This window comes from Gymnoscopelus braueri (genome assembly GCF_963280865.1).
Source record: "Gymnoscopelus braueri genome assembly, chromosome: 9".
Lineage (NCBI taxonomy): Eukaryota > Metazoa > Chordata > Actinopteri > Myctophiformes > Myctophidae > Gymnoscopelus > Gymnoscopelus braueri.
Genome location: NC_137610.1, coordinates 28,264,243 through 28,282,572, shown reverse-complemented (window position 1 = coordinate 28,282,572; position 18,330 = coordinate 28,264,243). Strand labels below are relative to the sequence as shown.

The window sequence follows — 18,330 nt, the reverse complement described above, 5'->3', positions numbered from 1 at the left end:
ACATTTATTGATACTACTCCTACAGATTTTGTCCAAACATCACACAAATCGGTACACAGTATCTCTATAGTCATGTGATCAACATGGATTTATCCGATTTCCCATATTCCATCCTGATTGCCTAAGATTGGCTTCCAAAGTTTGCAGGATTGTTCCGTTTTGAACAAAATGCCTCAAATCATGAACGCAGCTTGCGATTTCCGTGAAATTTCACACGCACATTTCTATTAGGCCGACAAAGAAATGCCATCCTTTTCACATTGGCCTGTTATAGCGCCACCAGCAGGTCTAATTTTGCAAACATATTTTTGGAACAAAATGCCTCAAATCATGAATGCAGTGTCCGATTGCAGTGAAAAGCCCTTGAACAAATGGCACCCTTTTCACATTGGCCTATTATAGCGCCACCAGGAGGCCACAATAACGTACCTGACCTGGCGGAGACCTGTGCTCCGAGGAGCACTTTTTCTAGTTTACTTTGTATTTGTGTGTGTGTGTGCATGGAAGCGCTGAGTGGGGGAAAAATATCGTCGCTGTCGCGTCGGGCCGAAACCTTGTACAGTATCTCCATATTTCATCTTTTTAATGTTTTTTTTTCATACTGTATGCATATATATCAATGCCCTATTTTATACTTTGTCGTATGCCTACACGCTCAGTTGTGGGGCGGCTATGTTTGACCTACATTTTGAAACATTTTGAGAATGTTTCAGAAGAACGAGAATGTTATTTTTTGTCTATAAATGAATGACATCATGCCCAAAACAGGGAGTCTGTCTGTGAGTTTTATAAATATTGAACCAATGAAATGTATTAGCAAGAGCTTGTAACTGACTTTCCACCTGACGGCAACAATATGCAAACCATCTCTCAGACGATATGGCGTAAATCTGTCCACGGGTGTCCATCCACATGTGTAAAATTGCGTCTGTCTGTCTCGCTCTCTCTCGCTCTCTCGCTCTCACGCTCTCTCTCTCGCTCTCTCCCTCTCCCTCTCTCTCTCTCTCTCTCTCTCTCCCCCTCTGTGTGACGCACTTTGTGTTGACCCTATTTCATTAAAGGGCTTTAAAAATTAATTTCAACCGACTTGACACAAACCCGCAGTGGGAGAAACTCCAGCGCTTGTATTATAAAAGCCTAACAATTTATACTTTGACGTACCACCCCACCGCATGCTGAAAAGAACACATTTCTCTGTTTCTTAACCACATACTCCCTTTACTCAAGTACTATACTTAAATACAATTTTGAGGTATTTTTACTTCTACTCCACTACATCTCAGAGGCAAATATTGTACTTTTACTCATTAACCACTTCAGCCCTATATACATTTCGGCCATTTGAAAATAGCAGATCTACAAGCTCACAATGCGTCGCAATGTGACGCTTTGTGAGCTTGTAGCTATCTGCTATTTTCAAAAGGCTTTTATACATTTGAAAACTTGTGAAATGGGATATTATGCCTAATGAGTACTTTTACTTTTGTACTTTAAGTACATTTTGATACTAATACTTTTGTACTGTAACTCAAGTTTAGAATTCCGGACTTTTACTTGTAACAGAGTATTAATACATTACAGCATTGTAGGCCTGTCCCCGACTAAGGATTTGTCTAGTCGACTCTAATTGGCGACTAATTGCCAATAGTCGACTGGCAGTGGCGTGTGTGTGCGTTTTTTTTTTTGGGGCCAAAATACATTTTATTTCAAAGGGCCAAGTCTACACAGTTTGTTTTGTCTCCAGCAGAGTTTCTAGTGTCTCTATCTCTCTCTGGAAGAGGTTGCACATGAACTCTGCAGCCGCACTGAGGCGCTCCAACACAAACAATACCAATACAAAGACGAGGAATAAGAAGAATAAAGTGGAAGTTACGTGTGGTTGCAGGCGTAGACTTTTTTTTTTTGTTGACTAGAGTCGACTAAGAGACACTTAGTCGACTCGGACCCCCTGCGACTAACCAGTCGACTAGTCGACTTAGTCGAGGTCAGGCCTACAGCATTGATACTTTTACTTAAGTAACAAATGTGACAATGTTCTCTCTCTCCCTGTGGTCTCTCTCCAGATATTGACGAGTGTGCCGAGGGGAAGCATTACTGCAGGGAGAACACCATGTGTGTGAACACCCCAGGCTCCTTCATGTGTATCTGCCACACGGGTTACATCAGGATCGATGACTACTCCTGCACAGGTGAGCTCATCCCATACTCTCTGAGGTTCACCCAATCATAGTGTGTCCCCAGAGGGAAATGTGGCCACGGCCATTGGGCATTCAATGAAATACATACTGTATGACATGTTGCAACTCCCCCAGTGGACAGAAAATACAGAAGACGTGGAAGACACTTTAACCAAACCTTTCTCAAAGGGGGGGGGTGACATATTTGAAAAAATATGAAAATACCTTAGGGACGACTGCATACAACATATATACTTTGATGTATGATGAATAGAGACAAGCTCGTAGCTTGTGAACATTTTTAGAAATGTTTTGAAAAAAAATAATGACGTGCCGAAAACAGGGACTGCTTGAAATGATTAACCCATTCAATCCGGGAACGCATCTGTGTTACTTTAGATTTCTTTGGCTATTCAAAAATAGCAGATATACAAGCTCATAGTGCGGCACTCTGCTATTTTTGAAAGAAAATCTGAAAATGTGTGCAAATCTTTGAATATATATATATTTTTTACTCAAATCTTTGCTTCTGGAGGTCCCTGGAACAAAATATTTTGAGTTGGTAGGGGGGGAGATGGGAACTGTTTGAATTTAGAAGACATTTGTAGAATCCCCAGAAGCAAAGCTTTTAGTTAAAAATGTTTCATAAATAACAGATCTACAAGCTCATAGCGCTATGAGCTTGTAGATCTGCTATTTTTTTAATAGCCAAAGAAATCTAAAATGACACGGATGCGTTCCCAGTCTTATTGGATTAAGATCCATCAAATGAACAAATACAAAGTGCAGAAAATGTCAATGTCCATTCCAGTTTGGCTGGAGTGGAGAGGAGAGAGAGGGAAACAGCGGTAGGCCTATGTGTTTTCGTCAAGGTTCGATGCTGCCGCCGTGCAGCGGGATGTAATCTATCATTGACAGTTTGAGAGGATTTTGTCCTGGCTTAGACGTATAAAGGAGGATGTTGTTTCAAGGATGGGGTTTGGGGTCGACTATACACACAATTGGAGACACCACATGTGTGTGTCAAGACTTTCAAGTGTTTCTGCTACAGGTGCTGCTAGAAAGAGCTATTATATCCTTGCTGTCGGGCAGAAACCTCTTATCTCCATATTCTAGCTTCTAGTGTTTTTCGTAAATTAACGTCCTACTTGATCATACTACAGCGTGACACAAAAGCATCAAAAGTAGCAGATCCACAAGCTCTAAACGTGGCCCGAAGCGACATTCTTTGAGCTTTTAGATCTGGTACTTTTGCTATTTATTTATTTTCATCCTTAAAAGTAACAGTTTTGGGACATATGAGGTTTCCACCCAACAGAGACGTTATTGGAAGTTATTGACACAATGATAGACATTTTTGATTTTGACCTTTTGGAAATACTTTTAGTGAACGGTTTCAAGCTAATAACGTCAGTGAAACAATAAACTAACATCCATAAAAAGCAAACGACATGAAAAGGTTTCAGAATCACTGGCATAGTGCAGTGGTTCTCAACCAGTGGTCCGGGGACCACCAGTGGTCCTTGAGGGGGTTCCAGGTGGTCCCCAGCTAAATGATGGAGAGTTGGTAACCAAATGGACCCTTATAGATCTTTAACTCTTGAGTGTAAAATGAAACCAAATGGACCCTTACGGGTCTATTTGGTTTCATGTTACGCTCTCAAGAGTTAAATTATTGTTAAACATCTGCATTACTTAATTAAATAATTGTTATTTGTGATCCTTTGCCTGTTATCTCTCCTATGGTACCAACATCAATACAGCATGGAATTGTGGACAAAATCTTATCCAACGGTCTAAATCTCATCAAATGGTGGTTCCGTGGCTCAACTGCTGAATAAATAATGGACCTTGGCATGAAAAGGGTTGAAAACCACTGGCATAGTGGAACGAGACGAGTGTCATTGTGGAATTTCTCCATTATAAAAGGATTCCATCAGATCAGGGGAGAAGGTGTGCTGGGTAATGTGAGACGCATCCCAGCATCGATTGTGAAGCAGCATGCATGCATTCAACAATGATTCACACTTCATTTACTTTAATGCCTGCTCACACTGAATCATAATAGTAGCACGGCTGATATTGATTTGCGTGTGTGTGTGTGTACGCGTGCACGGCATGGCGAGCACGCGCGCACGGCATGGCACGCACGCACGCACGGCATGGCGCGCACGCGCGAGTGTGTGTTTCACTATAAAGTGGCATTGGTAATCATAGCAAATCAAACTCTGCCATTCATATCCATGCATATTAAATTAATGTGCTATACATAATCACAGTGTAACAGCTAGTGATTCACATTTACGGTACTGTTTGCTTGCCTGGCTTGAGATTATAGCCTGACTGATATATCCGTCTGGCCTGTATATCGCTCATTATTTGACTTTTTTTTATGACATCAGTTTTGTTAATTATTATTATTAAACTTCAATATGAAAACAACATTTAACTTTAATTATACAACAAACAAGCAAACAAGAAATATTAAATATTGTGCATGCATGTGATCTTTAGCCACTTTCAACCTGGAATTTGAGTCAGATCCTGTGTCTAGGTGAGACATGACCTTTGACACGATCTAAATGTCTCAATAGAAGAGCAGGGAGACAACATACAACCACCCCAATTGTATAAGTTATATTGTATTAACATACTCTACCATACAGATTGAAACAAATTTTATCTGATTCATTAAAAAAAGTTACATGAAATGAAATAAAGTTCAATTTGTGTATATTTTATATTTACTTGTTCATTGTATAATTAAGGTTACATGTTCTTTTCATAGTTTAAACATTTTAGCTATACAAATTCTAGAAATGTTAAACTAAATATGGTTTCAAAATATAATGACAAAATAAATAGGTGAATAATGGCTCTCCAGAATCAGGATGGGCATCGGTCATCCTGGTGTCTGTACTGCCTCCCCCTGGTCAGCCGGGGCGCCTGATGGAGGGGAAAGGAACTGGTTGGAATAACGCGTTCCTTCCACGCGCTACGTCCTACCGGGGAAACTCCCCCCTGTCAGGTGATAAGAAGCGGGCTGCTAATTCCTCATGCGTTGAAGGAAGCATGAGCTCAGTTCGGGGCTCTCCCCAGGCTGCCAGAGGGAGTTTAGCGCCCAGGACATCAAGCTTTAGGCATTGGCACTGGGTGAAAAAAAATTCAAAATCGTGGGATAAAAAAATGTATTAAAAAGAAAAAAAAGGATGGGCATCGGTCTGGAGCTGTACACTTCTTCCATCCTGTGTACTGTGCCACATGGCAGTGGATTACAAGGCATTTTAACAGATGCTGTAAAGCATTCATACGATGAGTATCTCTCATCCCACGGCATTGAGTTCCATCGTGGCAGTCTTAACACAGCGAGTGCACTCTATGGTCTGCCTGGCCGCCAGCCTCTCCGTCTTTATGTCTGTGTTTTAGCTTTGTTCCCCTACTCAGCACCATACAATAAAAAACACAGCCTCACGGTGTTTGGGCAAAGTTACAGCGGGAACCATCTGCAGCCCTTCTAACGACCAACCAAATAAAACGTCTGCCCCTTGGCAGCTGTGGAGGCAGCAACTCCCCGAGCCATAAAATAAAGCCTAGCATCTCACCCACTTGACTCTTATCTCATTGCCTCCTCCTTTATCCCCCATGCAATTCGAAAAAGAACAAAGAACAAAAACACGGTGTACTATAAACTGAACCCCCCACAAACTTGAATCCTTTCTAATACTGTCAATAACTTTGTAATAAAACGGTTCACTGCAGACAAAAGTTCTTGCAACGTAAACGCAAACAAACACAATGGATATCCTAGAGGTGTGCATTATTAGTTGAACCACATGGCGATCGATAGGCGGACATTCCACGAAAATGGCCATCTCGTTGTCCACGGCGAATACAAATGAAGCTTGAATGTGGGAAAAGTAAACGGCTGCCTCATTCCATATATCGTGTGTGTGTACGTGCGTGTGTGTGCGTGGCAATGAGCAGTGCCAGTGTGTGAACCCAGAGATAAATGGATGACTGACAGTTTTGTTCGCTTATATAGTATTCATCCTTCATAAACAATCTGGACATTTCCCTCTGTCTGCCCTCCTCTCTTTTTTAACCCATTCAATCCAGGAACGCAACTGTGTCATTTTAGGTTTGAGCTATAACCATTGTTTTACACTTTGGCTATTCAAAAATAGCAGATCTACAAGCTCATGGCGCATCAGTTCATGCCGTGCTATGAGCTTGTAGATTTGCTATTTAAAAAAAATCATGACCCGAGGCCGACTTCTACAAATCCTGTTGCTGTATCAGTGGTTCTCAAACTTTTTCATGTCAAGGACCCCCAAAATGATATGTATTTGGCCACGGACCCCCATCTCAAAATATTTTGTTCCAGGGACCCCCCAGAAGCAAAGATTTGAGTTACAAATTTTCGCTTAAGAAATATATATAGGCCTATTATTTTTACAAAATAGCAGATCTACAAGCTCATACCGCTTGCTATGAGCTTGTATATCTGCTATTTTTGAATAGCCAAAGTATAAAATAATGGTTTAAGTGGTTACACAGAGATGCTCCCGGTTTTAATGGGTTAAATAAATAAATACAAATCCCAAACCCTCCGTCTTCAAACAGGTGTCTTATCAGAGAACGTCAGCTCTGCTCCTCTCCTCACCGGCAGGTGTTTTGCAGGTTGTGAAACATGAAGCGACGTATCTCCCTGTGCGTGTGGCCGCCTCAGAGGAGGCCGTGTGTGCAGCACGCTGTCTCCTCCCTGTGTGTAATTAAAAAAGCAATTTGCACTAATGCAGAGCGCCTCAGCATAGCAGCAGAGTGCTGGATGGAGCAGGCTGCCTCAATGTCGTGCTGTTTCTACCTGGATACCAGTGTTGCCAGATTTTGCGAGAGAAATAAGCAACGAGGTCTATGAAAACATGTCCAAAAGAAGCCACTATAGGCCACATGAGCACTCTAACCCTACATAAATTACATTGGCTATTTGAAAATAGCTGATCTACAAGTTCACAACGCGTCGCGATGCGACGCGTTGTGAGCCTGTAGATTTGCTATTTTCAAAGAAAAATCTGAAAAACTGTCAGAATTGTGGAATATTTTCAAATCCACACAAATCTTGTATGGGGGTCTCTGGCACACAATGTTTTCAGATGGAGGGGGGGGGGGTGTCTGCGGACTAATACATATTAATTTGGGGGTCCTTGACATGAAAATGTTTGAGAACCACTGGTTTAAACAACATTGGGAAACAAGCTCAAATAAGCAACGGCACTCTAGAAACAAGCCCAAACTACCCGCAACTAACCAATATTTACAAGCAACTCAACAGAAAAACAAGCCCAAAGTTGCTTCTAATAAGCAAAGAAAAATAAAGTCTGCACACTGGATCATGCTCCAAAGCATAAAAAAATATTTTGGTTCATTTTTACACCATTGGACATGATGTTTCGAGCCTCTTCATCAGACACTGAAGTACACACACAAGCACCTACATGTTGTGCTGAATCAGCTGACCCAGTGACCTACAGTAGCTGGCACCCATAACACCATCAATCATCGGGTTACGGGTATCACATAATTATGCAGCATAATGCCCATCGTGAAATTGATAGAATACCCAGTTACACAAATGACCACATAACAATACAAGGGAATCGCCTATAATTTCAAAACATTCTTTGATCCAAACAACTGGCACACATTGACATGACATCAGGATTACACCATCATAAAAGTCAAGTGAACAAGAAGAAAAAGAGCACTGACTTTATGCTATTTAGAGGCGCCTCTGCTACTCAAAAAAAAAAGTGGAAAAAGATGAATGCATCAGTGAAGCATACATGGACTGCTTATAATAAGCAGACATGGCAACACTTCTGGATACTGCCGGTGGAAGTCTGGACCCCCTCTTTCCTTGGTGTTTCACCTTGATTGTGCTTAAACCCTAACATTTAACTTCACTAAAACTACGCCTAACCCTAACCTCACAAACACTATGCCTAACCTTAACCCTAACCCTAACCTCACAGAAATAATGCCTAAACCTAACCTCAAAACCCTGTCCGCCTGGGCGAAACACCTGGGAAAGTCGGCCTGCTGTTCCACTGTAGTTCAAACGACTTAACCACTTAATCCCTATTGTTGAGCGGAGTCCCTAAAGGGCTCTATTCTAGTGACTCACGTGTTTTTACTCTACACTAAATTATCTTAGCTGAAAATTTGCCGCTCTATAACCTCACAACGTTTGTGAGCTTGTAGATCGACTATTTTTGAATAGCCGAAGTAACTGCAGCTATTGGAGAAGTATAAAGTATCGAATAATGGTTATACTCCAGTACAGTAAAACGTACTTGAAAAAGTGACTTTCCACCACTGGCAAAGACGTTCTGTACCATAGAGGCTGCCCCCTCCTCCCCACTGAATTTGTGTTTGGGGAGGTCGAAGATTTGCCAATTAATTTTGTGCTTTTCAAGGAATACTTTCATGAAAGGCGTGTGCCGTAGAAGTGAGGATTTACGTTGAAGAATAATTGTAAAGGAACAAGGAATATGCATTCATTGCTCGTCTTCTGCTTTTCGTCGATGTCGGGTGTAAACCTTGCATGTTCAAAACTTACTTTTCTGGAAATTATAAAAAATAACCTGTGTCTATCCGAAATTGTTGTGAGCTTGTGGACCGGCTAATTTCGCTACTTTTGTGTGACACTATTGTACGACGAAGTAGGGCATAAATGTATAAAAATAAATAAAAACTTTAAAAGATGAAATGTGGGGATGCAAGGTTTCTGCTCGACAGGAACGTTCTGTGATTTATTCAGCGCGGGTAGAAGAACTGAGCTGCTTGCTCAGTCCTTTTTGCATATTATCTTAGCGGTAAGCGCCGGTCGGTCGGTACATGTTCGTGATTTCACTCGCGCCCGTACTTTTCTCTAATCCCTGCGAAGCCGCGGGCAAGTTTTATTGTCCTCCTCATTTGTCTTTCCTCCGCTGTTGAACTCGTTCCCTCAGATTTACAATGAAGATTAATATCCCGAACCCGCTGGATTAAATTGTGTCACTATATTTTACGTAGATCCCTATTAAAGTGCCTTCAAGTCACTAGGCGCTAGAGCGCCGCGCCTGTGCATCCCCGTAAAAAAGTCAATTTCTGTGATTAAACCAAGGCTTTTGCGGCGGCTTGATGTAATGACTTTTCTCCCCGCTACAGTCAAATTACTGTCGTAATCTCCTCTCTGAGTTATTGGTCCATCGGCTCCCCCCACACACACACACACACATTCACAATTGTGGCCCCCAGTGCTTTATACAGAGCACAATCACCGCCGTAGCCCACATACTCCCTCTTAGCCAATATTAGGGAGACGAATTATAGCCAAATTAGATCTTAGCAATAACATTCACGGTCCTTATAGACACTAGGGGAGGAAATCAAATCAAGTCTGATAATATTGGAAAGCGCACCAGGGGTACTCCTAGTCCTAGTGTGTGCGTCTTGATTTTTGGAGAACCACCTTGCTAGTCTAGTCTGTATCGCGGCTATCGTTGACAACGCAGATAAGAGGTGCCACGCTAAGCTAGCTTGCAGGCTTCCTAGCCATTATTAATAGCATTTGAACATCTGCCGCTGTTTGAAAAGGGTCCGAGGGGAGCGTCCTTATTCCTCCTTCAGAGAAGAAATATTACAGCCGGTGCAAGAAAACATTAAACCAAAGCCATTCCCTGTCTATTGATGTAGTACATTCACATGATATACGAGCGTCTTTATCCTCCTCAATGGCTCTCAGCAATTAATGAATCGCAAGCTCAGCGAAAACAATGAGCAAGGTATTGATAGCTGCATCTCCCCGTCTATTAGAGTGAAGTACATGAACCTATAGCCACGGGCTAAAGTGGATTACTTTATTTCATGACCCAATATTTATAAGAATAATTAATACAAATAATTATACCTCAGGTTTATACTGTAGCACTTTTCTCTGCACTCAAAGTCGCTTTACATTGAAGAGAAATAATCTATATTAGGTAAAGGAATAAAATAAAGACTAAAAATTAAAACTGGGAAATTATGGGCTGTGGGGGAATAGCAATTGTGAAGAGGTGGGTTTTGAGGGTAGTTTTGAAGGATGGGTGGTTGGGGGTCCTCTTTGATGTGGTTAGGGAGAGCGTTCCACAGGGAGAAGACAAGATACTGAAAAGATACTGTCACCCTGTTCACCACTTTAAACCTTTGAAGATTTTTCCAGTGGGCCTTGATCCAGAAAAGGCTGAGAACCACTGTTCGACTCATTTTCACTCACCCATTTTCAACCCATCTTCATATAATTGGTCCTCACTAATGTTGACTGTAAGACTGATTTCTTTTTTCAAAAAATATTTCAATTTTTTTTCTTTTAATGTTACCATTTTATCATGAGCAGTAGTGAGGACCAATTATACGAAGATAGGTTGAAAATTGTTGAAGTCGTCCTTTAAGAGGTTAAACAATGGTATGGTATAGTATATTCTAGGGCGGATATAGGATACACAGATTTAAGCTCAGCGACCCAGCATGGAGCCGTGGTTACATCTCTGTGCGGCTCGTCGGGGGGTCTGGATCAGAGAGATGGAGCAGTGCTGCTGGGTGTTTTAACGCCCAGACGGCCCTGCTGTGAGAGAGGTCACTGGTTCACATCCCAGCTGGAGGCCTCCTACTGGAACATGTTGACTCTGTCTACTTATACTGAAATTAATCAGGGGAGGACGGTAACGAAGTACATTAACTCGAGTACCGTTACTTAAAGGACGACTTCACCCATTTTCAACCGTATCTTCATATAATTGGTCCTCACTAATGCTCATGATAAAAAATAGTACTATTTCCGTCTACTCGCTCGCTCTGTTTCTCAGTGGAAGGCTGTGGACAGTTAAGAAAACCCGCCTACCAGTGACATCATCGATGGGAATCCAAGCTAATGGAAACTGCTATTTCTATTCCTGGAAAGTTAGCATGCCATAATAGAAGCCATTGTTCTCGTGTTAATAAAAATAGAAATACAATAAGATAAACTGCTTAACGATGATGTCACTGGCAGGCAGGTTTCTGAAGTGTCCACACAGCCCACCTGGGAGACACAGACCGAACTAGGAATTTTTTTAAATCATGAGCATTAGTACAAATTTGACAGAGCAACTTTCACTTAGAGTAGTTCAGTATCTATTTGACTCCAGTACTGTGGTTGAGTACTTTTCCACCACTAGCGTGCAACCAGAAAGTCATGGCTCTGTATCCTCATGGAAACGCGGCCCCTCTTCTCCTCTCTTCTCTTCTCCTGATAGTCTTTTTCAGACCTTCTTCCTGCTGAAGGTCAAGACTGCTCCTATCCTTTTCCCAGACTTCTGTTCTTCTTCCTCCTCTTCTTCTTCTTCTTCTTTTCCCCAAAGTGCCCCGGGTGCTGCTTGCTCTGTGAGATTAGCAGCTAATCCATGAAAGGTAGCAGATTGGCTGAGCTCTCCCTTTGAATGTTATTAACCCATTCAATCCGGGAACGCGTACTGTGTCATTTTAGATATTTAGCCATAACCATTCTTTTATACCTCGGGCTATTCAAAAATAGCAGATATACAAGCTCGTAGCATACGGAGCTTGTAGATCTGCTATTGCTTTTGAAGAATCGTGAAAATGTGTGCAAATCTTTTTTTATTTTTATTTATTATTTATTATTTTTTAAGCAAAACATTTTAACTCAAATCTTTGTTTCTGGGGATTCTGCAAATGTCTTCTTACGGTGAAAAAAAACGTATGTTGCTATCATATCAAGGACCCCAAAAATGATATGTATTTGTCCGCGGACCGCCCCCATCTAAAAATATTTTGTTCCAGGGACCCCCAGAAGCAAAGATTCGGGTTAAAATGTATTTATATATTCAAATATTTGCCCGCATTTTCAAGATTTTTCAAAAAACTGCAGATCTACAAGCTCGTAGCTCGTGAGCATGTATATCTGCTATTTTTTTTAATAGCCAAAGAAATAAAAAAAAATACACAAAATGACATGCTTTCCTGGTCTTAATGAGTTAAAGGTGGCTGTCCTGAGGTGTGCGCACACGCTGTGTTGGCACGGTGCGCTGGTGGGGGTGGGGGTGCGCGCGCACTGCTGTGCTCTAAAAGGTTTGTGTGTGCGTGTGTGCGTGTGTATGTGGGGGTGGGTGGGTGTTGGATGTGTGCCCTTCTCTAATCCTGTGATAACCAGACCCGGACCCCTGAGGTGGAGAAACGGAGGGGGGCTGGGGGGTTGGAAGGAACGGCTGGACGCGGGGCAGAGGTTTAGGGTTTAGAGTTGAGATGAAAAACATTGACGTTTTTGGTTCCATCATGCCGAGGCCCAGAGGAGATGTGATGTGTGTGTCAAAGTGTGCCATACGTTTACCTCACCACTGCACCCCACAACCAGGGGTGTTTTTCCAGGCCAAGGACCCCTTAGCTGAGAGGGAGAGATGAAGCAGGGACCCCCCACTACTTATTGCATAAAATTGTGTCATAGGCTTATTTGACAGCACTTATCATCAGAGTTGTGTAAATTAATGTTTTGTTTGTTTGTTTACATATTTTTTTCTATTTATATGTTGGATTCCTGTTAATGTGTATTTCAAGACATTCAACCACTGAGACCTAAAGCCCTGAAGCCGAAGACCTGAAGCCGATAATACAAATGTCTAAATCCCATCAGTTTTCTAAAAAGCATGTTTATATCAGTGGTTCTCAAACTTTTTCATAATTGTTACGGACCCTCAAAATGATATGTATTTGGCTGCGGACCCCCCATCTCAAAATATTTGGTTCCAGGGACCCCCAGAAGCAAAGATTGGCGTTAAAAATGATCGTTTTAAAAGAATACATGTATTCAAAGATTTGCACACATTTTCACTATTTTTCTAAAATAGCAGATATACAAGCTCGGAGCGCGGCACTCGGTACCGTGCAACGAGCTTGTATATATGCTATTTTTGAATAGCCAAAGTGTAAAATAATGCTTTTTAGCTCCAATCAAAAAATGACACAAATGTGCACCAGGTCTTAATGGGTTAAACCCTCATATACATAGTAAACTTGACCATTGGCTATGTACTTGGTCTGCTCTTTATTCCCTCTACACCAAACCTATTCGCCGAAAAATCGATAAGCGATCTACGTATCGCAGCGTGACGCATTGTGAGCTTGTATTATCTATACCTATTTTCGGTGAATGTTCCCCCCAGAATAGGGATTTAGCTAGTGTTCATGTGGTTAATGTAAAACAGTTCCTATCACATAAAAATGTTACGGCCCCCCCTGTAGTAACTCTTAAGACCCCCCTAGGGGTCCCGGACCCCCCTGTTGAAGACCCCACGCCCTAAACAATGAAATATCTGTTTTGGATAATGGAGCGGCATGACCAATAGGTCTTTTAATCTCTCAATATGGTTGATGTGCAGCGAGTTAATGGCCCGAGGCAATTTCTTTATAAAGGACCTTTCCAAGTGTAATGGATCCACCAATAAACCGGATTGGCTCCAACTAAATAAATAGGGACATTCTTGATCCGCATCCAAATAATCAGCTTCAGGCGCTGTGCTGCGGTACTTAGTTCCATAAATAGGAGTTCAAGTCAAAGAATGATCTATACCGTTTCCTCTCTCTTCCGTAGCTCTGGGCATTGTAACCATTTACAGTAAAAGATATGGACAGCGTTACGCCCATAGACTCCACAGACCGTAAATGAAGCCTATTTTTCAGCAATTTCAAATCTGCCATCTTTCTATATCCTATGGACTCGGAAATTAATGCTATTGGTTGTGTAACTTGTCAATCGAATAATCACAAGGTAGCCACGCCCCTCCTACAGCATACCCTAGTTTATCATACATTTTAGAATAAATGGGACCATAATTTACCAAAACGCATATCATGGTGATTGAAAGAAGACTTTAAACTAGCGACTGGAGGCATATAGTATTTATGACCATGTTTATTAAGGTAAGAAAATCAAGTGTAAAGTTTGGCAAAAACCCATCCTCTTGAATAGAGCCTAATTGCTCCTGACACCAGCAGGGGTGAAACAGCGAGACTACAGGCCAGTCATATGAACTGTCACTTCCTATTTAGCCTCAATTTACAACTCGGAAGCTAGCCCCTTGATTGTAAAAAAAGGTGGTTCTTGGCCACAGCTGTAGATCATGGGGATAATGATCTTTAATTTCTATCGATCCTGCTTATTGACCCGATTCCTTATCGATCCCACTATCAATCCTTTTTCTATTATTGGAGGTTGCTGGTAAAAGATAAAGATAAAGAAAACGTTATTGTGCATTTAACATAAAATGGAAATTTGCCTTTGGCACACTGGCATCCAGTATACAAACGATAAAAACACAACTAATACATAGAATACGCAAATGCAATAGAATACAATATAAAATACATTACCTTAACAGCAACCGTGATCATGGGCTGTAGGGAATTGGGTGGTAGGGTTATTTATAAATGTTCTTATTTAAAATATCCACTGCAGATGGCACAAACAAATTCTTGTAACCCTTCTTTTTACTCTAAGCCTCCTGCCTGATGGTAAAAGCAAAATTGGTGCTAATCTGGGGCACTCAATCACTTTTATCTAATTTCCGCACACAATCAAAGGCAGAGCATGTTGGCTTCAACTGATGCGCAACAACATTGAAGCAATATGCACATCCAAGCCGTTAAATTCATGTTCCTTGTTTTTACCTCCTCGTTGGCAAGAAATCAACAGCTTATTCGAAACGATTAGAATGTTTGTGTCATAATTGTTGCAACAATGAAGACCGACAAACGGATAAACTGGTACAAAACGACCCTCAAGTGATTTCTGCCTGTCTTAACTCATTCAGTGCCACGTTTTTCATAAGCCCAGAGTGCCAATGACGTCTGAGACGTCATGAAAAAAAAGGTTCAGAACCCAAGATATGATGATTTGAAGATTTGCTGCTCCATTCACTTCTTGTTTAACTTCTTACTGAAAAGGCTGTATCTCGGCTCCAAAGCACTTTTTTTTTACAATGTATTTTTGGCCTTGGCACAGGGGTGATATAGCCAGAAATATTTTTGGCACTGAATGAGTTAAGACTCTGACCAAGCCCCAGCTCCTATACATCTGAAACCGCATTTCTATGTGTTCCGGGATTGAAGGGGTTATTGAACTTACGCTTAGAGCTACACGTGACAGCACATTCTTTTCCATTCATGTACCTATCTACAGTACCTATCTGCTCCGACACCTATTTGTACTGACAAGAACACATGGTAGTACATTCAGCAGCATAAGTTAGAGGCCATGTCACAGGTCACCGACTCTTGTTTCTCGAGACTTGACGTGACGTCAGGTCCGGCTAGAATCAATAAGAGAATTGAAAAAACATTATTGATTTCCGATTCTCAATAACTTAGGAATTCCTCGGTGGTGCCTCAGGCTCGGAAAAGGTCGAGAATCACACTGCTCTAACACCCTCCCCCCGAGCCCACACAGTATAACAGGGTTGCCAGCGGCAGGGACTCTATGCAAAACAACAACAAAACTGTTGATAATAAAAAAGGCAGCCGGGGGGAACAAACAGAGGGAGGTATTTTCCAGACGCATCGTGAGGTCTTCATCAGCGCCTCACAGGCGTCTAATTGCAGAGAGCCCAGTCAAGGCGGAATAAGAGGCTTTCATGGGAAGTGCAGCAAAGGTCAGACGAGGCGGAGGTGGTGGATGTTTTTGTTGTTGTCGTTGTTGTTAGTGCTGGAGGCGGGGTGATAAGGACATGGAGGTAGTGGAGAGAGAGAAAGATCCCCGCTGACGGCCTGTACATAATTGATTGTTTATCTGTCTGCTGCTTGAGCGGCAGCAGTCAGCGAGGAAAACACTCCTCTTGCACGCACACACGCACGTGCGCACACACTCACACACACACACACACACACACACACATGCACACACACGCGAGCACACACACAGTTACAGGCAGACAGGCAGACAGATAGGCACAAACAGATACAGACACAGGCACACACGCACGCGCGCACACACACACACATCGCGCACGCACACACACACACACACAGATACAGTCGCACAAATGCACACATGAACACACACACACAGTGTCTGCGATTTTAACAACTTCTGTTTAATTGACTATTCATTCTATTGTATTTAAAATTTACAGAGGTTCAGCACAGCCTGAGGACAGACACAATAAATAGGCCTGCTGTTGGTGCACTATACACACATGCAGTTATGCACACACGTACAGTTATGCACACATACAAATGCAGTGTATGCAAGGACGCAGAGGGCTTTTTAGAATGCAAAGGTGCGAAAATGTCCCTTTTTTTTACCCGGTTTGTAACTTTTTGGGGTGTTTTTGTTACATTAATTCGGTTAATAAGGTAAAAAAAAATGTACTCCATGAAGTGTAGATGTCGGAGGTTTCTTCTTTTTCTTTTTTCTTCATCCCAAAAGTGGGGGACACCCCCCCCCCCCCCCCTCTGCGTCCCTGAGTGTATGCACACACATATATGTGCAGTACAGTGTACATGCGCACACACACATACAGTACAGTGTTACATGCTTCTTTTAATGTTTTTGTGTTTTTCATGAATTGAATGCCCTATTTTATACTTTGTATGACAGTGTCACACTAAAGTAGCTCAAAATGCAGTGCGGTGCTTCGTGAGCTTGTAGATGCTATTTTGGAAGAACTTGAAAAAAAAAATTGCCTAATGAATATACCCAAAATAGGGATGTCAGGTTAAAAGTAGTACATTTTGCCTATGGGTTTTATAAATATTGAAAGAAAAAATAACGCACATCCTCCGTCTCTTGGTGCTGAGCCAGACTGTAAGAACAGAATCATGAAAACAAAGCGGGGGCTCGCAGCTCACTTTTGAATGCTCCAAGTTTTTTATTTGCGACAAACGGCAGAACGTTTTGACCCTTTCGGTCTTTTTCAAGTATCGGGCATTCAAAAGTGATTTGCGAGCCCCTGCTTTGTTTTTATAAATATTGAACCAAGAGTATCGTCACTGTAGTAGTAGAACTTATGAATGAATTATAACATTGGATCCATTGGAACACAGGTTATTTTTTCCCATTTCCTGAAAAGTAACAGTTTTAGACATACAAGGTTTCCACCCGACAGAGATAAAATACTGTGACATGCAGTGGTGTAATGTAACTAAGTACATGTACTCAAGCACTGCACTTAAGTACACCTTTGAGCAAAAATAGCAGATCTACAAGCTCATTGCGTTGCATCGTTGCATCGCTATATCATAGATCTGCTATTTTGCGCATGCACACGCACACACACACACACATACAGTGTACGTTCACACAGAGCCCCCCCCCCCCCCCCCCTCAGCTGTACCATGCTGTGGGTTCAGAGCCAGGAGCAGATCTAGCAGCTGACAGACAGATGTGACCTTGGACAGTTCTGCGTCTTTTCTCCTCTCCTCTGCACTCCTATTACACGTTTTATATACCTCCCAGCTGGCTTTAATTCTGCCTATCAGCAGGTGTGTGTGTGTGTGTGCGTGTGTGTGTGTGTGTGTGTGTTTAGATGTGCGTGCGTGTGAGATACTACAGCATAGCAACAGGAGCAACCATGGGTATGGGGTGCCGTGTGGGCCATAATTTGCACGCACGCAAGCGCACACACGCACGCACGCACACACGCACGCACGCACGCACGCACGCACGCGCACACACGTCCTAGTCTCTGTGGAGGAGCCTGTCACAATGTCACTTTCAGTTTGGATGAGGCCCACGGTTCTGCTCAGGAGATCAAATGAATGGAACGTCTCCTGTGACATCATCACATGCATTCTGATTCATGCACCATGCAACAATCAGATCCTCACTGTTCATTCAACTCCGCTTGGAAACAATGGACCCAAATGGACAAATACATGTAGAGTATGTCCTTTTTTTTTACACACTCAGAGTGCAATTAAGACTGACGATTTAACCCATTAAGACCGGGAAAGAATCTTGTCATTTAAGATTTTAACCATTATTTTATACTTTGGCTATTCAAAAATAGCAGATATACACCAAGGGCGGGCTCTGAGCTTGTAGATCTGCTATTTTTGAAAAATCATGAAAATTGGTGCAAAT

General features: G+C 42.0%; 1 protein-coding gene across 1 annotated transcript in view; it reads left to right on the top strand.

The window, feature by feature from the left end:
• Positions 1-18,330, top strand: part of nell2a (neural EGFL like 2a) — a gene marked incomplete at its 5' end in the record, with an annotated part of 218,220 nt that overhangs the window by 128,408 nt on the left and 71,482 nt on the right. The window contains one exon of the mRNA XM_080438099.1: positions 2,064-2,189. Coding sequence (XP_080294225.1) covers positions 2,064-2,189 — 126 coding nt within the window. The remainder of the gene's footprint in view (positions 1-2,063; positions 2,190-18,330) is intronic.